Source organism: Poecilia reticulata, linkage group LG11 (assembly GCF_000633615.1).
Source record: "Poecilia reticulata strain Guanapo linkage group LG11, Guppy_female_1.0+MT, whole genome shotgun sequence".
NCBI lineage: Eukaryota > Metazoa > Chordata > Actinopteri > Cyprinodontiformes > Poeciliidae > Poecilia > Poecilia reticulata.
This window is the reverse complement of record NC_024341.1, coordinates 12,059,148-12,077,087: the sequence shown is the minus strand read 5'-3', so window position 1 is coordinate 12,077,087 and position 17,940 is coordinate 12,059,148. Positions and strand designations below refer to the sequence as shown.

Genomic DNA, 17,940 nt, shown 5'->3' with positions numbered 1-17,940 from the left:
TCTGTACAATTTAATTAGGTGTAAGTGATGTGAACATTTGACAGGGCTCGTGCACATTTATCGCCCCCTCAAAATCCCACTCTCCTCCAGACTCAAATTAGCAGAGGATAAATACAAAAAAAATAAAGTTAAATCAATTTTCTGCAGATATTTCTATTGAGGTGAGGGTGTGATGTGTAAGAATGGATAGAAAAGGGGTAGATGAGAGGGATGTGGATGAATGATCTTGAGGTTTCATGGATAGTTGGATTATAGATGCTTGCTAGACATAGGAATGGATGACTAAAGGGAGTAATGATGGGCAAAGACAGATAAAATGATGGGTAGATAGATTGATGAACAGATAAGGGGAACTTTTTAACACTGGAACAGTAAAATAAACTCCTAATATGGCGTTTCAGATCCAGAAATCATCTAAATCAAATCCTACGCTCTTCCAGACTGCGTAAGAATTCTGAACAAAAAAAAAAAAAAAAAAAGGAGATGAAAGGTAAATCCGAATAAATACACCTTTTTATTTGACTGATTGACATGTCTGATTATACAAACGCCAACACGGAGCTCTGAAATAACAGGACCAATCAGCGAAGACAATGACTGTACATTCTGGATGTGACCCCCTGACCCTCCCTCTGTTCCAACGCCCCCTCCTCCCTTTAAACCTTTGCCACCACCCACCCCGTAAGGAGCAACTATTAAACTTGCAAATGCTTTTATCTTCTGTACAAGTAAAGCTCAGCCACCCCCACCCCACTGCTTAGCACTCGTTCAGTTTGCTGCACCGCCTCTTGCTGTATGTGTTTGGTAGCAGCACCCCAGTGGGTCGTTTGGCCAGTTATAGGACAAGAAACCTTAGTGTTTGCGTATCAATGTTTATTTATTTATTTATTTTTGTATTTCTCAATTAAGTCTGGTAGTGTAACAGATGCAGCTGGTGTAATTGTAGTGTATGACAAATGGTAATGACGTTTCCCATTTGGTAGTGAACACCCCAAAAATCTCTCGTAAGAAACGGGTTCTGGTCGAAACTTTCCTAGTTATCCTCTATCTACCCACATTCTTATACTTTTATTCACACAATCACATATCCATACAAGCACGCACACACACACACACACACATACAAATACTGGTATGTTTTTCCCTTCATCTTAAAAAAAAAAAAAAGAAAAGAATTTGCATTTTTGTTTCTTTTTTTTTTGTCCCCCATCTGGTGCTTTTTGTACAGTAAACACACTGTCCCTCCTATTTTACCCTAAGTGCAGTCTCATCAACATGTGCCCTCAGCATTTATACTGTAAAAACACTAACTGTACCATCACAGTAAATTGGATGCATAAAACATCCTCACTTTCAGTCGATCCTTTTTCACCCTCTCAACTCCAACTGGACCCCGGCTTTCCCCACGGACACGTACTTGCATGTAACAGTGACACAACCTTGTCCTTGGTGTAACAGCTGAGAAGACAAAAAAAAACAAAAAAACAACAACAAAAAAAAACGAGGGGGGCAGGAACGAGGTGTGGGTGAGGGAAGGCGTAAGGGGGAAGAGATGGTGAGTTCTTCTCTTCGAGAAGAAAGCGATGAGAGCGACGGTATCTGTCCGCCCCATCCGACCCCCTTACCCCGCCCTCACTGCGTTCTTTATGAGGCTGAAGGTGGAGGAGGGAAGAAGGGAGGTGGATGGAGGTGCAGAGGAGGGAAAAGAAGAAGGAGAGCGGGGGGGGGTTGAAGTGCGTCGCTCTTCATGTGTCCTGGCCGTCGGTGGCGGCGGTGTCGTTGGCATTGGACAAGTCCAAGTCAGTTTCCCGGTTGGATATGCGGTCCAGCTCTGCCTGGACGTCGCTCAGTCCCAGCTTTGAACCTGAAGTTTAAAAAAAAAAAGAAAGAAAGTAAATCATTGTTACTACACCGCAGAGGAGTGAACACTGACGCAGTTTTTACTCACAATGCGATAAGCCGTGTTTCAAATGCACATGATTAAAATAAGAACTGGGTGAAACTAGGACAGCGGTAGTCTAGCTTAATTTGCCTCCTTAGCCCTAAAAAGATCTGATTATCATTCTGAATGGATGAGAAGAAGCACTACCGCAGTTGCAGTATTGTTAATTAGGCCGTTTTTCTCAGATTAATGCAAACATCTCGGAAGGCTGCTGCGCTTCCAGTGGTCTCATTGTGTCTGAACTCATTAGCAGAAGGAAAGAGCAGCTGCTGTTGCGTCGCTGTTGGAGAATAACAGCCAACACTGACAAGAATAATCCCAGAACGGTAACAGGAAATCAATAAAAAGCCACAGAGTGTTGCAAAGGAACTGGACATGATCAATTCCAGCCTGACTTATCTGACATATAGCGGCCAAGCAAGTGGGAGTATTTTACAGCCCTTTTCCACGTTTTGTCACACGTTTGCATTCAGATGGTTTGCTGGGCTTATGAGGTATCTATTTATCTTCACACATCTGAAAAATTTCAATTGGAAAAAATAGCTTAAACTCAATCAGATGTAATGGAGGGTGTCTGAACCGCAACTATAAGTAGATTTAGGTCTGAACTTTAACTGGGCCGTTCTAACACATGCATACAAACGCTCTAAAAAAAATGCGTCCATTGCAGTCTCCCTTTCACGGCTTAAAGACAAACACTTTCCACACAATTTTTTACAGTTTGGCAGACTTCCACATCCTAAACTGAAGAGAATACCAAGACCAACTACTATTAGCATTTTGTGTTTCACTGCATACAACAACTCAGCAGTCAAACACACAGCTAAAATATATCTGATGCCAAATGAGAAGACGTGATGAAGGTCAAGCTGAAAGCTTGACTGATCAAGAAAATCTTTAGAAAGAAGTAACAAAAAAAATGTCTTTGCAGACTCTGTAGTTATGGATTGGAGAATACCTAACCTTAACAAACAGCTAAATAAGTCTGATGCCATCTGATTTGTGGATGGGGGAGGTTTCAAGATAATTTATGCAACAGAAGAGGACATCTGGTTCTGATCAATGTCTGTCTCCAACAACAGCAGTGTAGTAGAGTCAACGATGTCTGCATTTGGGCTTTCAGCACATTCCATGCCGCTTGTTGCTCCTTCTCTGTGTTTTATTCTTAGTTAGAATCATGTGCATTTACTGATGCAGATGTTAGTGATTAGAAATAAAATCCAACATGCAGACAAGACAAAATAAAATAAATAAATAAATAAATAAATAAATAAATAAGTAAGAACAAAATATTTTGGCAAGTGGAGAGGAGCAGGGTATGAGAAAGGGGAACATGCAACGACTGCGTATCATTCATGTCTTTTTGCCTTTATGCTGATGATGTCATTTGAAATAACTGGATCTGCTTTGTGGTAAAATCCAATTTGCAACTAAAAATGTAGTTATGCAAAAAAATAATCAAATATTTTGATTATTAGTTGTAATCTCATGATTTTCTTGGTTTAAATTCATTTTAGTAAGACAAGTTGATTGCCAAAAAAGGCATTTTTGACAAAAAAATATGTAGGTGATATAAATGTTCCTCTTATGACGCTTGGGACAGACATTCAGAAGAGGGAGGAGGGTTTGATTTAAAAACATAAAAAATAAAGGCGAGCAGCAGTAAATGAGAAATATCTTGCTCACACACACCTTAACGTGGCCAGCATCCTCTGACTAGTGCATACACACATTATAAATGGAGTGGAGAACAAGTGGGAAAGTACAGATAACAGACAGCAAATGGGAGCTGAAGTGATGAGGCGTGACTAAGGATGGAAATGTTTTTCCTCAAGCACAATTGTCTAACAAGTCACACTGTAATAAAAAAAAACAAAAAAAAAAAACAAGGAAAAGTGAGAGGCTTCGTGTTCTCACCTGACTTCCGTACAGTTCCTGGAGTGTTGTTACCGCCTGGTGTCCCGGGGCCGCCTGTCCCGGCTTTCTTTGTCAGTAGACTGTTGAAGAAATTGGCCAGCACACCCTCGCTTGTCTGACCTGCGGGTGTGAATAATTAAGGACAACATTTATGTAGCGCAAAAAAAAAAAAAAAGCAGACGCAAGGAGAGAGCAAGGAACAAAGACACCTGACTGTTCACACCTGACTGTGGCATGGCGTTGGCCACGTTGGCCGCTGCGGAGCGATTGCTTGTTCTCGGGGAACCTGTGGGCGCCCTGCTAGTGGTGTCCTATGGATCAAAATAACAAAAATTACACATATGGTCACTCAGGAGGATTCGCTTTACTGGAGCCAAAGGGTTTTGGGGAAAAAAATAAATAAATAAAAGAGCCACTCACCACTGGTCGCCCTGCTGTTACAGCGGGCTGTTTGGCAAGCAGCGTCTGCAAATTAGAGGACAATATGCACAGTCCCAACGATTAGCCCCTAATTAACATATCAAGACAGATTTAACTTCTGTGCGCCCCCAGCATGCTTTAGCAGAGTGGAAATGTTTCCTGACCTGCAGCTTTACCAGAAACACTTGGTCATCTTCTGCCTGAATCTCTTTTTCATGGACAATCTAGAGAAAAGAAAAGGGGAAAACATTACAACATGCAGCTTATTAGATCTGTTTGCACCTTACAATTTCCAAAAGTCCAATGCATTGAAATTTTTTTTTTGTTTGGTTTTTAGAGAAGATTAATGAACAAGCATCACTAAGAAGAGACATCAGGGGAAGAACTGTGGCAAAATTTAAAGCAGGGTTAGAAAACAAGTTCCAAGCCTTGAACTCGTCACCATTTAAAAATAAAAAAAGAGCAACACATCTGCACACCCAGGACACGGACGTCCACATAAACTCAGGCTGTGAAAGGAGAGCATCAGACAAAAAAACTCAGCCAAAGTAGCTGTGGAGTAGCTGCAGAGATCTACAACTCAAGTGGGAAGATCTGTTGACATGGAAGCAATTCGTTGGGTAATTTGCAAATGTGTTTTTTTTTTTTTTATGAAGAAGCAGCAAGAAGAAAGGCACTGGTAGAAGAAAACTCCAAGAAGTCCTTGCTTGAAGCCTCCGGGGTAAACATTTCCAAGATAACGTGGTTTCCGCAAAAAGTCTGGTCTGGAAAGCGAGGTGCAGGGTCATCCTCTAAACAGACAGCGAGAGCTGTGAAAGAATCTGTTCAGTCTGTTTTTTGTTTTTTTTATGTTAGAATGGCCTCAGTCAAAATCTAGTCCTAAATCTAATTAAAAACCCGCAGCAAAACTTCAAAAAAGATCTTCACAGATGCTCTGTCGAATCTTGAGCAACTTTTCTGAGAACTGGCAAATATGTTAGCCTTTAGAAGTGCGAAGCTGGTGAAGCGTTCCAAGACTCCCAGCTGTAATTACGGTCCAAGGCGCTCTACAAAGTATCGCGTCAGTCGAGCTAAATGCAAACAAACACCACTCTTCTCGGATTTTGATCTGTAAAAGTGTTGAAAAGAGATTATTTTCTTCCTGATATGTAATTTTGTGTTACTTTTGTGTTGGTCAGATATCACAAAAGTGATATCTTTTGTCACTGTAAACAACCCCTTTAGGTTGTTTACAGTGCATTGGCTGTAAAAATGACGTGTGACGGAAGCCATGACGCTCTTTTGTGAGTTTGTACCTTTCTAACTGGCGGTTTGACTACTACGTCCTCGTAGCTGTCGTCTGATTTCAGCGTCTGGAAGTTCTCATGAAGTATAGCGATCTTTTTCTCGTTATCCCAACCTGACGGACTGGCAGAAGACAGATGGGGGGGGTTACAAACCAAACCAAAAGGCGATCCTGTCGTCCTCCGGGAGAGGGAGCGTACGAGCTTACATGAAAACGGCGTCTCTCTCCACCACCTGAGCCGGACAGTGGAAGGGAAAGCCGTAGAGTCTGTGAACAAGATACTTGTAAAGGATGTCCAGGTTCTTCATCTCCTTCACTGACGTGTAAAGCAAGGAGGCGCCATCTGAATGCACTGTCAAGGCTATTCCGAACAAAGCAATTTCAGCGTCACAGGGGCCTGAAAACCATGGCGACAAACATCTTAAAAAAAGAAAAGAAAAAGAAAACAGGCTTTCAGATGGACCGATTCGAGCTTTGGCCCATTGAAATACGCTCAGAAAGGAAAACAAATCCTGGACTTTTTTTTTCAAACAACCATTGAAAGCTTTTTTCTTCAAAAACAATAACAACAACAACAACAAAAAACCATGACAAGATAAAGCAAAGCAGAAGAACAAATTATCAGAAGCAGTGACAGATGATCTGTTCATAGCCAAATCCTTGCACACAGAAGGGCACAGGTTTTTTACCATCATATCACCGAAAAGAAAAAAAAGTAACTTCATGGGTAAACTGCTGAATGATCAGAAAGTATGTGTTGCAATGTATCAGTGCTAGTGCTGCATATTCTGCTGCAGCATCAAGGGTGCAGCATTGTGTTAGTTCAAGGATACACTGCAGACAGAAATGTCTGATGTGGGACTGGATGAAGTCCAAGTGTTCGTCTCTGTAGTCGTGCTCCTTCTCCAGTGTGCCGATAGCATCGCACTGAGGACAGATAAGCAGGTAGCAGAAATCAGTTTGAAGGTTTGCCAACACATGCAATAAATCAGCGTTTATCCACAGTGTACCTTAGAGTAAAAGTTTCATATAAAAGTCATCTCAGAGATAAGATTACGTACACGCATTGGAGTCTCGAATGAAAAACAACTTTACTGATTTTTATGAAAAAATAAATAAAAATTGATCTGAGTTCACAGTTTGAATTTGTTGTGAATTTATGCTAATCCATAAAAAGGTTGGAATAATGAGTGCAGACTCTGCCATAATTTTGGCTAAACGTTTGACCAGTCTTATTAGAACTTTCTACACTGAAATTCATTGGTTTTCAAAAACTCAGCTGTTGGTCACAGCTGGAGCTGTTCCAGGAGGTTAATGGCAGCCTGCTATGTCTCTTTAAAAACCTTTAAAAAAAACTTTAAAAGTTTCTCAGTTGCAACCGTGTGACCAAAACGATAACCCTCAAATTTAAACGAGATAAATGCAGAGTTTGCTCAGGAACAAACTAAGAAAGCTGCTGGAACATCAGTGTCACCAATTATAGAAAAGCATCAAGACTAAGAGCGTACTGTGCTCCTACATGATAAAGCTACGTGCCTTCTAGACAAAATGTTTATTTAAAGAACAAAAAAAAAGTAACTATTTGGGAAATCTACCCCAAAAACTTTTCAATTGCACCTCAAAACAACAGCTAGATGGTTCATTGAACCCTACATCCAAAAAGCAACCACATTACATGATAGCCTGCATGTACAATTCTGAAAGTGTGTGGAGTAAAAACAATTCATAATAAATTAAAAGTGCACCCTTTACTTCTTTTAAAAACCTATTAACTTTATTGATTATAACACTCCACCCTAAAAAATAGAAGAGTTAAAATGCAGCACCTTCTGACCAAAACCGTACGTAAAGACACACTTTGGAAAGTTTGTACCTTTGTGCAAACCACCACCACCGGTATTCCTAGGTTGTGTGTGAGTGTGTTGTCCCCCAACGGCAGCAGCACGCCTTCCTCCTCGTCACTCCTCCTCTGTGGCGTGCCGTCGTCTCCGCTGCCCGGCTCTGTGTACTCCTGAAACTGTTTTACGACTAAAAACCATTAAAAAAAAAAAAAAAAGTAAGGTCAACATTTGAAACACGGGCACATTCTGAAACATTCTTTAGATAAAACTTCAAATAAGACATGCTTCTGTAAAGACCGCTCCCTTCACTCCCCCCAGTTGACTCACTTTTGTGTTCCAGCTCCCGCAGCTTTTCTGGAGCGACTCGGAGTTTGTCGATGTGTTCCCTAGCAACGGCAGCCCACTTCTGAAGAGAGTCCAGGGCGTTCCATGGCCGTGACATGTCAACTGTTATCAGCAGCAAAGTGTCTTCGATGGAGCCCACTGGGACAGCTACTCCCTGCAGGCCTTTGTGGTAGAGATCTCCGTCCAAGACCCACGCGTTGCATCGAGTGAAATCTAAACAAACACACAAACTAGGTCAATATTTAAAAACTTGTCTTGATACGCGGTACTATTGGTGTGATGGAGATAAAAAAAAAGAGAATCTGCAGTCTGGTTACCATCAATGTCATCATCGTGAACGCTGAAGTAGAGATATTCCAGGCCACGCCCTTTCATGTACTCCTCAATGCCTTGTAACTTTGCAACCAAGGTGGTCTTCCCCGAGCCCACCTCACCTAAATACAGGAAATAGGTGAATAACATGGATCCCATACAGACAATCAATCACACCATTTGATTCAAATTTACATTTCAATGTTTTTTTATTTTTTATTTTTATTTTTAAAAAAACAATGCTTTAAGATTGAATAGTGGTCAAGTTAAAAAGTGACTGACCTCAACCAACATTTTGCAGCTGGTAAGGATGCAACTTTTAATGTGCATCCTTTTTTTCCACGTACTCTAGTGTGCTGTCAACTACTCCCAGTTAATTGTTAGAGAGAGGTGCTACAACTTTTAAGTGTCTATTAAATCTAACGTTTCATAGTATTCAGAAAGAGTATTTTTATATCCACGTGTAGTGTAGAATTTAACTAATGTCCTTAGTTTTGTTTATAAAATATATAAATACATTACTTTTTTAAGTTACAGCTATGCATTAGGGTACCAAAAGCAAGGGTAGCTTTGTCTAGAACAGAGGTCTCATTCTCTTGTGGCCCCCACCGTGATATGAAAGTATATTAGTGCGGCCCACAGGGTGAGCGGACATGAAGGAAGTTCCTGCCCGCTGTTTCTCGTCATGGCTGACATTCGGTGCCTGGCTAAGCTACACTGACTTCATGCTCACTACGCTTGTAACAATAGAGCGGCGGATGATGGACCAGTCCGGTACCAGTTGCCTTTTTTTTGCAGTCGCCATTCCGGTACTTTCTACCATTAACAAATGCCACGATCAAACGCAGAGAAAGTTCGACTGCTACCGGGCTGGGCTGCTCGTCAACCGCCGCGCTGTTGTGACAAGTAGAAAGCGGTAAAGACGTCACGCGTCGAGACGTTCTCCATACTTTGCTAGCTGTCTAAAAGACTTCTGTGAAACGTAGAACAAGAGCGACGCCAAGTGGAATAAACTTAGGGTGCGTTCACACTGCAGCCTGAAGTGACCCAATTCCGATTTTTTTTTTTTTTTTTGACGTAATGCGACCTGTATCTGATCTTTTCATGACGGTCTGAACATCACAGGTCGGATTCTTTTCGAATGCGACCCATATCCGATTCAAATGTGACCTACCGTCCAGGCCGCATTCATCCGAACTGAACAAATTCTGCGTCCTGATACGTGCAAGTGGGAAGAAAAACAACTATGACGGACTATAATGAGGATTAAGTTGTTAATATGCTGCTCCGGTCGGACAACAACTTCAAATATGTAAGCTAAGCTCCACCGTTAGCCTCCATGTTTACTTCCGCAAACACCGAACACTTCTTTTTATGGCGGTTGGCAGAACACTGAGAACGCTGACGCTATTGCGCCCTCTACTGCGCATGCGGGACACTTTCAGGTCGTTTGCCCGTTCAGACTGCAGAACACATACAGGTCGCATATGTGTGGCAGTGTGAATGGCCAGGCAAAAAAAAAAAAAATCCGATTTGACAAAAAAAATTGGAATTGGGTCACTTCAGGCTGCAGTGTGAACGCACCCTAAATTTTGTCGCACCCTCATCATGTCTTTGTCAAAGCCCAAGCCTGCAGTTCATGTATTGGAGAAATAATTAAATGTTGATGACATTTGAGGATATTTTTTAAATGTTTTTTTTTGTGGAATCCTTTATGCGGCCCAGCCTCACCCAGACTCTGCCTCCAGCGGCCCCCCAGGTAAATTGAGTTCGAGACCCCTGGTCTAGAATGAATATTGTTTTATATGTGTATAGTTCATGGGGATTTGACAATTTGGTGAAATGGATAGACACTGATGTTCAAATTTCATAATTAGAACTAAGGAGAGGAAGTTTTCAAATAAGCTTAAACATCACCCTACTTCGTTGAAACACAGCTGTAAATGTCTGCATGGAAACACCATCCATAACATTGCAACGTGTTTATAAGGTCAGCTCTGCACCCATTCTTGCTGTGTGTCATATTCATCTATACCAACAGGGGGACACGGTGTATTGCAGCTGAGCTTGCTGATGTTGTCATGGACAGCATAACAAGCAAATGGCCTCACACACAGCACTCCATACATAGGTAACCAAGTGGCTGATTAGCTGTAATGGATAGCATGCAGCGGATTATCTCAGGCGGATGTGTGTGTGCTGGGTGTTAATGTGCGCGGACATTAGCGAGGTCTGGGAGGCACCCTTTCTGCTTCAATCAAACTAAAAATACCAAACAGCCTCTGTGTATTTTGCACGTCATTTTTTTTTTTTAATTCACCCATTTCGTAGACTTATCGTTGCCTAGCAGCGACTAGCATCACTGGGAGCTAGAATGACTTGCAGGGTTTCTCTCATAATGTGATGTTGAACGACTGTGTCGGGAAAATACACCTGTCTCCGTCTCCCCAGCCGCAAAGCTTTGACACAAAAGCCCCATCACCAGAGGGAAGCTAGCTTAGCTACAGAGCAGGTATAAGTCAAGGGAACAGGATGAGGCGATCAGCAGCTACAGGGCTATCCGAGCTAGCGATGCCCATTGGCTAGCCAGGAGACTGCAGACTGATACCCACCCATGACCAGGACATTTTTCCCAGACGGTAGCTTTGATCTTGAATGGGTGGACACTTCACTCAGGATGGTGGACCTGCAGACAGAGCGGGGCCGTTAAAGACGCAGCCAAACGAGGCTTGTTTGTTCACTCATACATAAACATTAACTGGCAGCAGCGAGAGGCTAGCGCGAGCTGGTGCCGCTGTGTCACCACTGAGTCTGGTGCTGATGCTAGTTAGCATCGCTAGCATACTAGCTGTCAAACCATCCTTATCCCAACACTGTGACTCTACGCCGTGAAACCTCAAAACCTGTGCGCACTGAAAGAGTTTTAATTTCGCATCGCCCACCATAGGTTCTGCCCATCCTCCTCCTCTGGGTTGGAGCTCTCCAGTGTGCTCTTAGATCCAGCTGATGTGGAGGATAATAATGCACTCCTCCCTGAAGTCGCCATCTTCGCAGGGCTTGTAAACCTAACTGGACGCACGGTGTTATGTCGAAAAACGCACCCCCAGTCATTTGAGGTGCAATGGTTTGAAGGCAGGTTTTATTCCCCTTTTTCCAATTAAAAAAAAAGTCTTGTTAATGAAACTGGTGACTGGTTCTGGTATATAATATCAGTGACATTAAATCATTTTTCCAAAGAAAAAGAAAAGGTTGTATACTCTCAGCTGACAACATGCCCCACGATATATGTGTTATTATTTATTTATTTAAATTAAAAATACTTAGCTTTTCCATGAGAAATACTGTTAATAAAATTACTATTAGGTAAATCAATGACATCCTCCAGGTGGATGTGCTTTTTATTGCAGGGGTACATTATTCGGCGCAACACCTTGAAGTAAGCAGCAGTGGCAGCAGTGAGCTAACCCAGTTCGTTAGACAACACCGCACGCCGTGGCCGGGGCGTGGTCCACCCGCACAAAGCTCCAGCTCCGCTATAGACATCAGACAACGATGTCACATCAGGACTGAACCTTCTCGCAGAAAGATGGAGAAGACAGAGGATAAATGCAGGGTTTCATATCGAAAAATGCACCTGTGACAGCGTTTCTTTCTCAATATCTTCACAAAATCTGCACCAATAATAACAACCCTTTCAGATCTGAAAGAAAATTTGATTCAAGTATTGATTTGTAAAAGTTTGATTGAGAAAACAGCCGCATGTGTTGTCATTTGATCACGGAACAAAAGGTAGTCATATCTTTGTCTACCTTTTGTCTGCCAAAAGATAGTCAAGGATGTTTGCCAAATTAAAACTAGAGTCTCTATTGTATTTTTTCTTGGGATTTTATCTGATATAGACCAGATTTTAAAAAAAAAATCCCCTTGAGCTACTTTATTGTAGAATCACCTTTTATTGCTGAAACATGCTGTCACCCGTTTTCCAGGCACGTTTTCCCTTTTCCTATTTACTGGAAGGTCATCAGCTTATTACAGAACATTTGACAGAATAGTGAAGTATTTGCATCAGTGAGACATTTAAAAGAAAAAGCAGCAAGATGTATTAAACTGTAAGAATTTAAAACAATACAGTAAACATCTTGATAGACAAACTCTCCTTGAGAAAAAAAAATCACCAATGACTGCACAATATAGGGGACTTTAATGTTGTTGAATATGTTGGCCTTTTTTACCCTCCTCCTCCAAAAATTATCAGGTTAAATGCATTTTCAACTCAAATTCGTTTCAGATGAATTATCCCCCTAAATATGCTGCCTTCTAAATCACTGCCACTGATTTGTGAATGAAATGGCACCGGGCCTAAGCTTGTAAGGAGATAAAGCCATAATTCCATGTAGGATTTGGAGGCACTTCAAACAGAGGTTGTTGGCCACACTCCGTATTTCTTTGCAAAACGACATCATAAAAATAAATACATTCGTAATAAACGTGAGCCATTGAACTCCTTTAACTGTCGATTCAACATATTAGGTTGTCAATGCAATGTATAACATTTAATTTGGCAACAAGTCCTAGCTAAACCTTTTAAGAATTTGACTGAAGATAGGAGTGTTATTTGTAATGTACACTGGTAGAGAATAATCGTTACTTGCCTTAAGGGCAATTGCCCAGGACAGCATTAGAAATGGGGCACATGAATAATGGACAACCATTGATTGAAGAGAGCTTGTGGATTTTGAATTTACACAATAAAAGATGATTGTAGATTGAGATATGTGATTTACATGGACATTCTGTTACAAACGGTGGAACATGAAGAGATTTTACATTTCAGTTTCACTAATACAGACGCCGTTTAGGAACTTAGAATTCAGTTATGCAAACTCATTATGTAGATTCATTGCACCGTGTGTCACACCGTACATTCAAAGTGTTTATTTCTGCCACTGAGAGGACTGTGGCTTAAAGTTAATGACAATCAAAAACTCAGTTTCTCAGGATGAAAGTATTACATTAGAGAAACAAAAGCAAAATATACACAGGGAGGTTACGCTAAGGCCCACCCAATCAAAACTTAAAACGACAAGCAAATTAATAGACGGTTGAGTGGATGGGAAAAAAGTGCGTTAGAAAACGATGCACAGAGTTGGAATAACTCCAATCTTGAGAGGATTGTGTTACTAAAAGGACTGCATTCTTGCTTAATGGTATACAAAGTTCTCTACTCAGATGAAAGTGAACTCTGCATTTCATGTAGACTTGAAGAGGCTCTAAGCAGAGTCAAGAGGCGCAGACTCGAAGCTGCTTGAGCCCCAGTGCGAAGACTCCGCTGTCGGTGATGACTTAGGGAGCCATGTTATCTGCTGCCGCTGGTGTCTGCTGTGCTTGATCAAGTCCAAAGTCAGAGCATGTCATGCCTTCCTGCAGATTAGCAGGGGATGCCGATTTCATTTTCCAGCAGTACTTGGCATCTGCCCACACAGCTTTAAGTACCAATAGCAGCTTTAAGGACCATAACGTTGCGATGCTTATTTAACTCGCCTGACACAAAAACCCCATGGTGAAACCGTGGAAGATTGTCAAGAAGAAGATGCAGGTAACAATGCAGATGAGAGCTGCTATTAAAGTAACTTGGGCTTCCTTAACACCCCAGCAGGGCCACATGTTGATCATCTCCACTGGTGAGGAAATTCGTGCAATAGGGAATGCCTAACAAGTGTCCAGTGCTTGTTAGGCACTCCCTACGGTACACGGACTGTACATGGACTGTGGGTCCATCCGTCACATCACATGGGGATCCATTTAATTCAGCAGCTTTACTTTTAAACTGATTTACTGCAATGTATTAACGTTTTGGTGATGTCCAGATGCAACCGTAAAATATAGTTTCACAAATTATCAACCTAAGGTTTAAATCTTAAAAAAAAAAAAAAAAAAGTTAAAAATAACTTAATTTATCTGAGCAATTAAATTAATTAAGTGGAGAAATTAACTTAAAAAATGATTATAAATTAACATGACAAAATGCATATAAATAAAATGTGTTCAAATGTCTAACTGGTTTAAGTCTAACGATGTGTTTTACAATAACATATTTGTAGTCAAATTAAGGAATAAAAACGTGGATATTTGTGCTGTTTCCATTTTTGAATTATCATGCAGATAATTCAGCCATGCGCATGGCTTCTGAGCACATTAAATTGATCTCAGGGGACGAATCTGCTGGGAACACTGTGAACTTCAGCTCCTAAGCGGTCTCAGGTGTGTGGTCAGTCCCTATTATGAAACCACTGAAGCGCATCGCAGCCAATCAAAGCTGAGCAGCAGAGAAGCAGTTTTTTTTTTTCTAATGGAGAAGCGTTCCTCAAGCAACCACTAGATGGCGTTAAAACACCGCGATCAGTGTCCGCCGCTCCCTCGGTATAGGGTGCGCTCCCTGCGGCCCCCGATGGAGCCAGCGGATTACAAACTCCTGTTAAGTGGCGCGCCATCCCCTCCTCTTCCACATCTTGCGCCCGGAGCAGAACCAGGCGTGCGGAGCGAATCCTCTCCGTCCTGGAAGCAGCGACTGTTCATCCCCGCTTCTCTATAGTCAGCGCCCCAAAAACTGCTCGAGCTCTGCAGTGCAAGGAGGGGGTAGAGGTGGGAGTGTGTGTGTGCGAATGTGAGTATAGGAGAGGGGGGGTGAGTTGAGGGGGAAACATAGCTACACAACAAGAGTGAGATGGGTCCGGAGGCGGTCAGGTATTCGTGATTGTTGAGTGAACGTGGGGGTGAAGTTCTTCTGCTCCGCTCGGATCTTTCCTCCAGGACCCTGAGGTGAGTTTCCCCTCTGCAATCTCTGGCAATAGACTGCTATTTGCTCTGGATAATTTAACAGTACTACATACCTGTAAAAAAAAAAAAAAAAAAAACACACCGCTTATGATGTAAACATGCTAATGAAGCAAGAGAAAGAAAAAAGATTTTTTTTAAAATATATAGTTTAGCATCTTTATTGAGTTTGTAGATAAATGAATTGCAGTGAAATTAAATAAATATATCTTTTTTGTTTTACTGAGAAACAAAAATATTAATTAATATAACACTTTCAGAAGAAAATATGTGCTCCATGAAGATCCACATTCTTCGCTTCACTTGTGTCATGCTCTGCTTCATCCTTCCCCAGTTACCTCTTTTCTTCTTTTCTCTCAGAATCAGTCTCACTAATCCCCTCTCTTCCTCCCAAACTCTCCACATTCATCCTCATATTTCAGCTCCAGTACCACTGAAAGTTCCCCGAAAAAGTTTCCCCTTTTTCACGTTCCTTTTCTCCATCTTTTGAGATTTTATGATTATGTCTGCTTTCCAGCAAATGCCACGTACCGTCTTTATAGGACAAGGTGCTTGTGAATGCAACCCCTCTATCTGTCTGATAATCAATATGTGGCCAAGCAATTATAGATGGTGTCACACACCTTCCTGCGACTGCAGTGTTGATGGCAATATCTGTCGGAGTGGCTGCTTCGCTTATATGTGAAGGTGAGCGGTCACACTCACACACCGGCATGTACACTCTGAGGCAAGGGTCAAGGCAGTGGAGCTGGTGATTGTCACAGTGTGCAGAGAAGAGGGCACTCAGGGCTCTAAACCCCAACTTCGCAACCGGTCGAGTTTTTATTTGAGAACTGCTTGCAAAAAAGGCTCACTCTGTTGAATCTGTTGCCTCTATGAAAATATTGCAGTCAAATGCAGAGCGTTATATTTAAAAAGTAGGAATCCGTTTTTTATTGCTTACCAGCAAATCCGACGAACTGTCTTCCTTGCATCTCGCCGTTGTGTCATATTTAGCGTAATGTAACATTTGAGATCGTCACCCTTTCACATGTGGAATACCGACGCAAACATTAGTCAACGTCTAGCCAAACCAGACGGTCACAAACTTTTTAACGTGTCAATGAATTCTATGCCATCAAGATTGTAACTAAGAGATGCAGTTCATAGGTTTACTGCTACAGGATCCACCAAAAAAATAAATAAAATTCACAAATCTAGTCGCAATGACCTTTTAATGGTACTCATTCTCATGCTGCATTATGCAGATGCTCTGTCTGCATCAACTAAAGAGTCACTTAGAGTGTTGAATGCTCAAAGTGGTAGACATGGCAGAGAAGTTGAGCTATTTTCTGAGAATTCATCTCAGAATAGTTTGGCCGTTTGGGGGCAGACTTATACTTTTTTATACTACAACATTAACTTTCACTCCAAGATGGCCAAACAATCATTAGACCTGAAAGACAGAAACAAAACAAGACAACGACGTTATGATTAATGCAAAAACTGGCCTTGCTATTGTTATGCATAATCGTACTTGAAGTGTGTTGATGATTACTCTGCTGAAAATATGCAAAAGTATATAAGCAAACATATATTAATATGTAAGTAAATGTAATATTAAGTTTTTTCACTTGGATATCTTAGAATCGGTCATGCTAAAGAAGGAATTCTTTTTTTTGTGTTTTCTTCACAATAATGTTTCTTTTCCTGTTTTGGCTTGTTGAGAACTGGAGACAATAACGAACAAATATCTAAGTATGTATAATAGTAATAATCATTATAATAATGGTTACATTGGTAAATGTATTGAATAGAAAAGTGACATTTCTACCATTTTTGTTGAAAATTATTAAAGCGGCAGTAGGTAACTCAGAAAATATGTTTTCACAGATAGGCTGTGAAAGAAAGAAAAAATCGAGCTGCTCTGCCTCCTTCCTGTGGTCCAACTGAGATCTGTAGAAATGCAATGATCCCAACCAAAAACAGCAACTCAGAGCCAAGAGGAGAGTCTTACCGATGTCAATCACACTTGTGTACGCTGCTCACACCCTTCCAATTGCTCTCTGCTCTGCAAAGCTAGTAAGCAATTGTCACAGATAAACAGTTTTCCTGCAATGGTAAGTTGTTTCTCTGCTGCAGCAAACCGGCAGTCACGAGCGGCGCGTACACAAGCCTGGTTGACAGTGCAGAGACCTTCATCCTTCTCTGATTGTGTTTTCTGACAGGAGTGCTGCATTTCTGCAGATGGCAATTGGTCCACGGGGAGGAAGGAGGCAAAGGAGTCTGACTTTTGCACAGATTATCTCTCATGTTACGACATGGTGACGGTTTTAATAAATACACTGCTCAAAAAAATAAAGGGAACACTTAAACACTTAAGTGAACACTTAAGTGTTCCCTTTATTTTTTTGAGCAGTATATATAAAAGCATAATTTTTATAGACGTTACCAACTGCAGCTTTAACACAGAGGCAGAATACATCTGAAGACTTGCTTCAAAGACATATTGAGTATTTACATTACATTTACTAGTCTTTTGTTTTAGGTTTGCAACTGAAGAGTCTGAATTTATAACCTGCTCCACAGAATCAATCAATACACTTGAAACCTGTATGTTGAGATTGAGGACTAAGAGATTAAGTGGAATTGAGATTCCACCGTTAACAATCATTTGTTAGATAGAGAATAGATAACTAGAACAATAAAACTTTGCTTTTTGCTTTTTACTTTAGTCACCTGTAACAAAATCTTTACTTTCCTGCTTTCAGCAGATGGTATTTTTTACCAGGCAATTTGAGCGTAACACACAGCTCTTCTGACTCTCGCCGTAATTGGCATAAATACTGGCAGGCTTTACCCTAAATGCCTGCATTACGCCTCCTTTAAATATGTGCAAATGGCGAAGTGCAAAGAGACAGTATTTGATTGACAGGGCCTTTCTATGAGCAACTCTCTCTTGTGTCCAGTTTCAGAATTAGGACACATAAACTCAGATTTGTAATAGTTGCTTATTTGTATTTTAGAAATGTTTTGAACAAAATGAAATTTCCTTAAAATATCAT

At 41.1% G+C, this 17,940-nt stretch overlaps 2 protein-coding genes across 2 annotated transcripts in view; one reads left to right on the top strand and one right to left on the bottom strand.

Moving 5' to 3' along the window:
• Nucleotides 1-495: 495 nt before the first annotated feature.
• On the bottom strand, nucleotides 496-11,160 carry dync1li1 (dynein, cytoplasmic 1, light intermediate chain 1). The gene is made up of 13 exons (XM_008421794.2): nucleotides 11,005-11,160; nucleotides 10,675-10,748; nucleotides 8,068-8,184; nucleotides 7,733-7,963; nucleotides 7,438-7,592; nucleotides 6,398-6,491; nucleotides 5,772-5,907; nucleotides 5,575-5,686; nucleotides 4,444-4,503; nucleotides 4,280-4,324; nucleotides 4,083-4,170; nucleotides 3,860-3,979; nucleotides 496-1,864 (listed from the first exon to the last, which is right to left on the bottom strand). The coding sequence occupies exons 1-13, from the start codon at nucleotides 11,106-11,108 to the stop codon at nucleotides 1,746-1,748; spliced, it is 1,455 nt and encodes a 484-aa protein (XP_008420016.1). The 5' UTR covers nucleotides 11,109-11,160; the 3' UTR covers nucleotides 496-1,745.
• Nucleotides 11,161-14,480: 3,320 nt separating this feature from the next.
• cpne4b (copine IVb) overlaps nucleotides 14,481-17,940 on the top strand; it is a 37,364-nt gene continuing 33,904 nt past the window's right edge. The window contains exon 1 of the mRNA XM_008421793.2: nucleotides 14,481-14,881. The gene's annotated coding sequence lies outside the window, so the exon portion shown is untranslated. The remainder of the gene's footprint in view (nucleotides 14,882-17,940) is intronic.

Bases quoted from the DNA above. Each gene is read 5' to 3' on its own strand.
- dync1li1 (XM_008421794.2), bottom strand. From the start codon at position 11,108: ATGGCGACTTCAGGGAGGAGTGCATTATTATCCTCCACATCAGCTGGA. The intron at 4,504-5,574 runs GTACAAACTCAC...TCTTTTCTCTAG, and splicing joins TCAAACCGCCAGTTAGAAAG to ATTGTCCATGAAAAAGAGAT. The intron at 4,171-4,279 runs GTGAGTGGCTCT...TTTGATCCATAG, and splicing joins TAACAGCAGGGCGACCAGTG to GACACCACTAGCAGGGCGCC.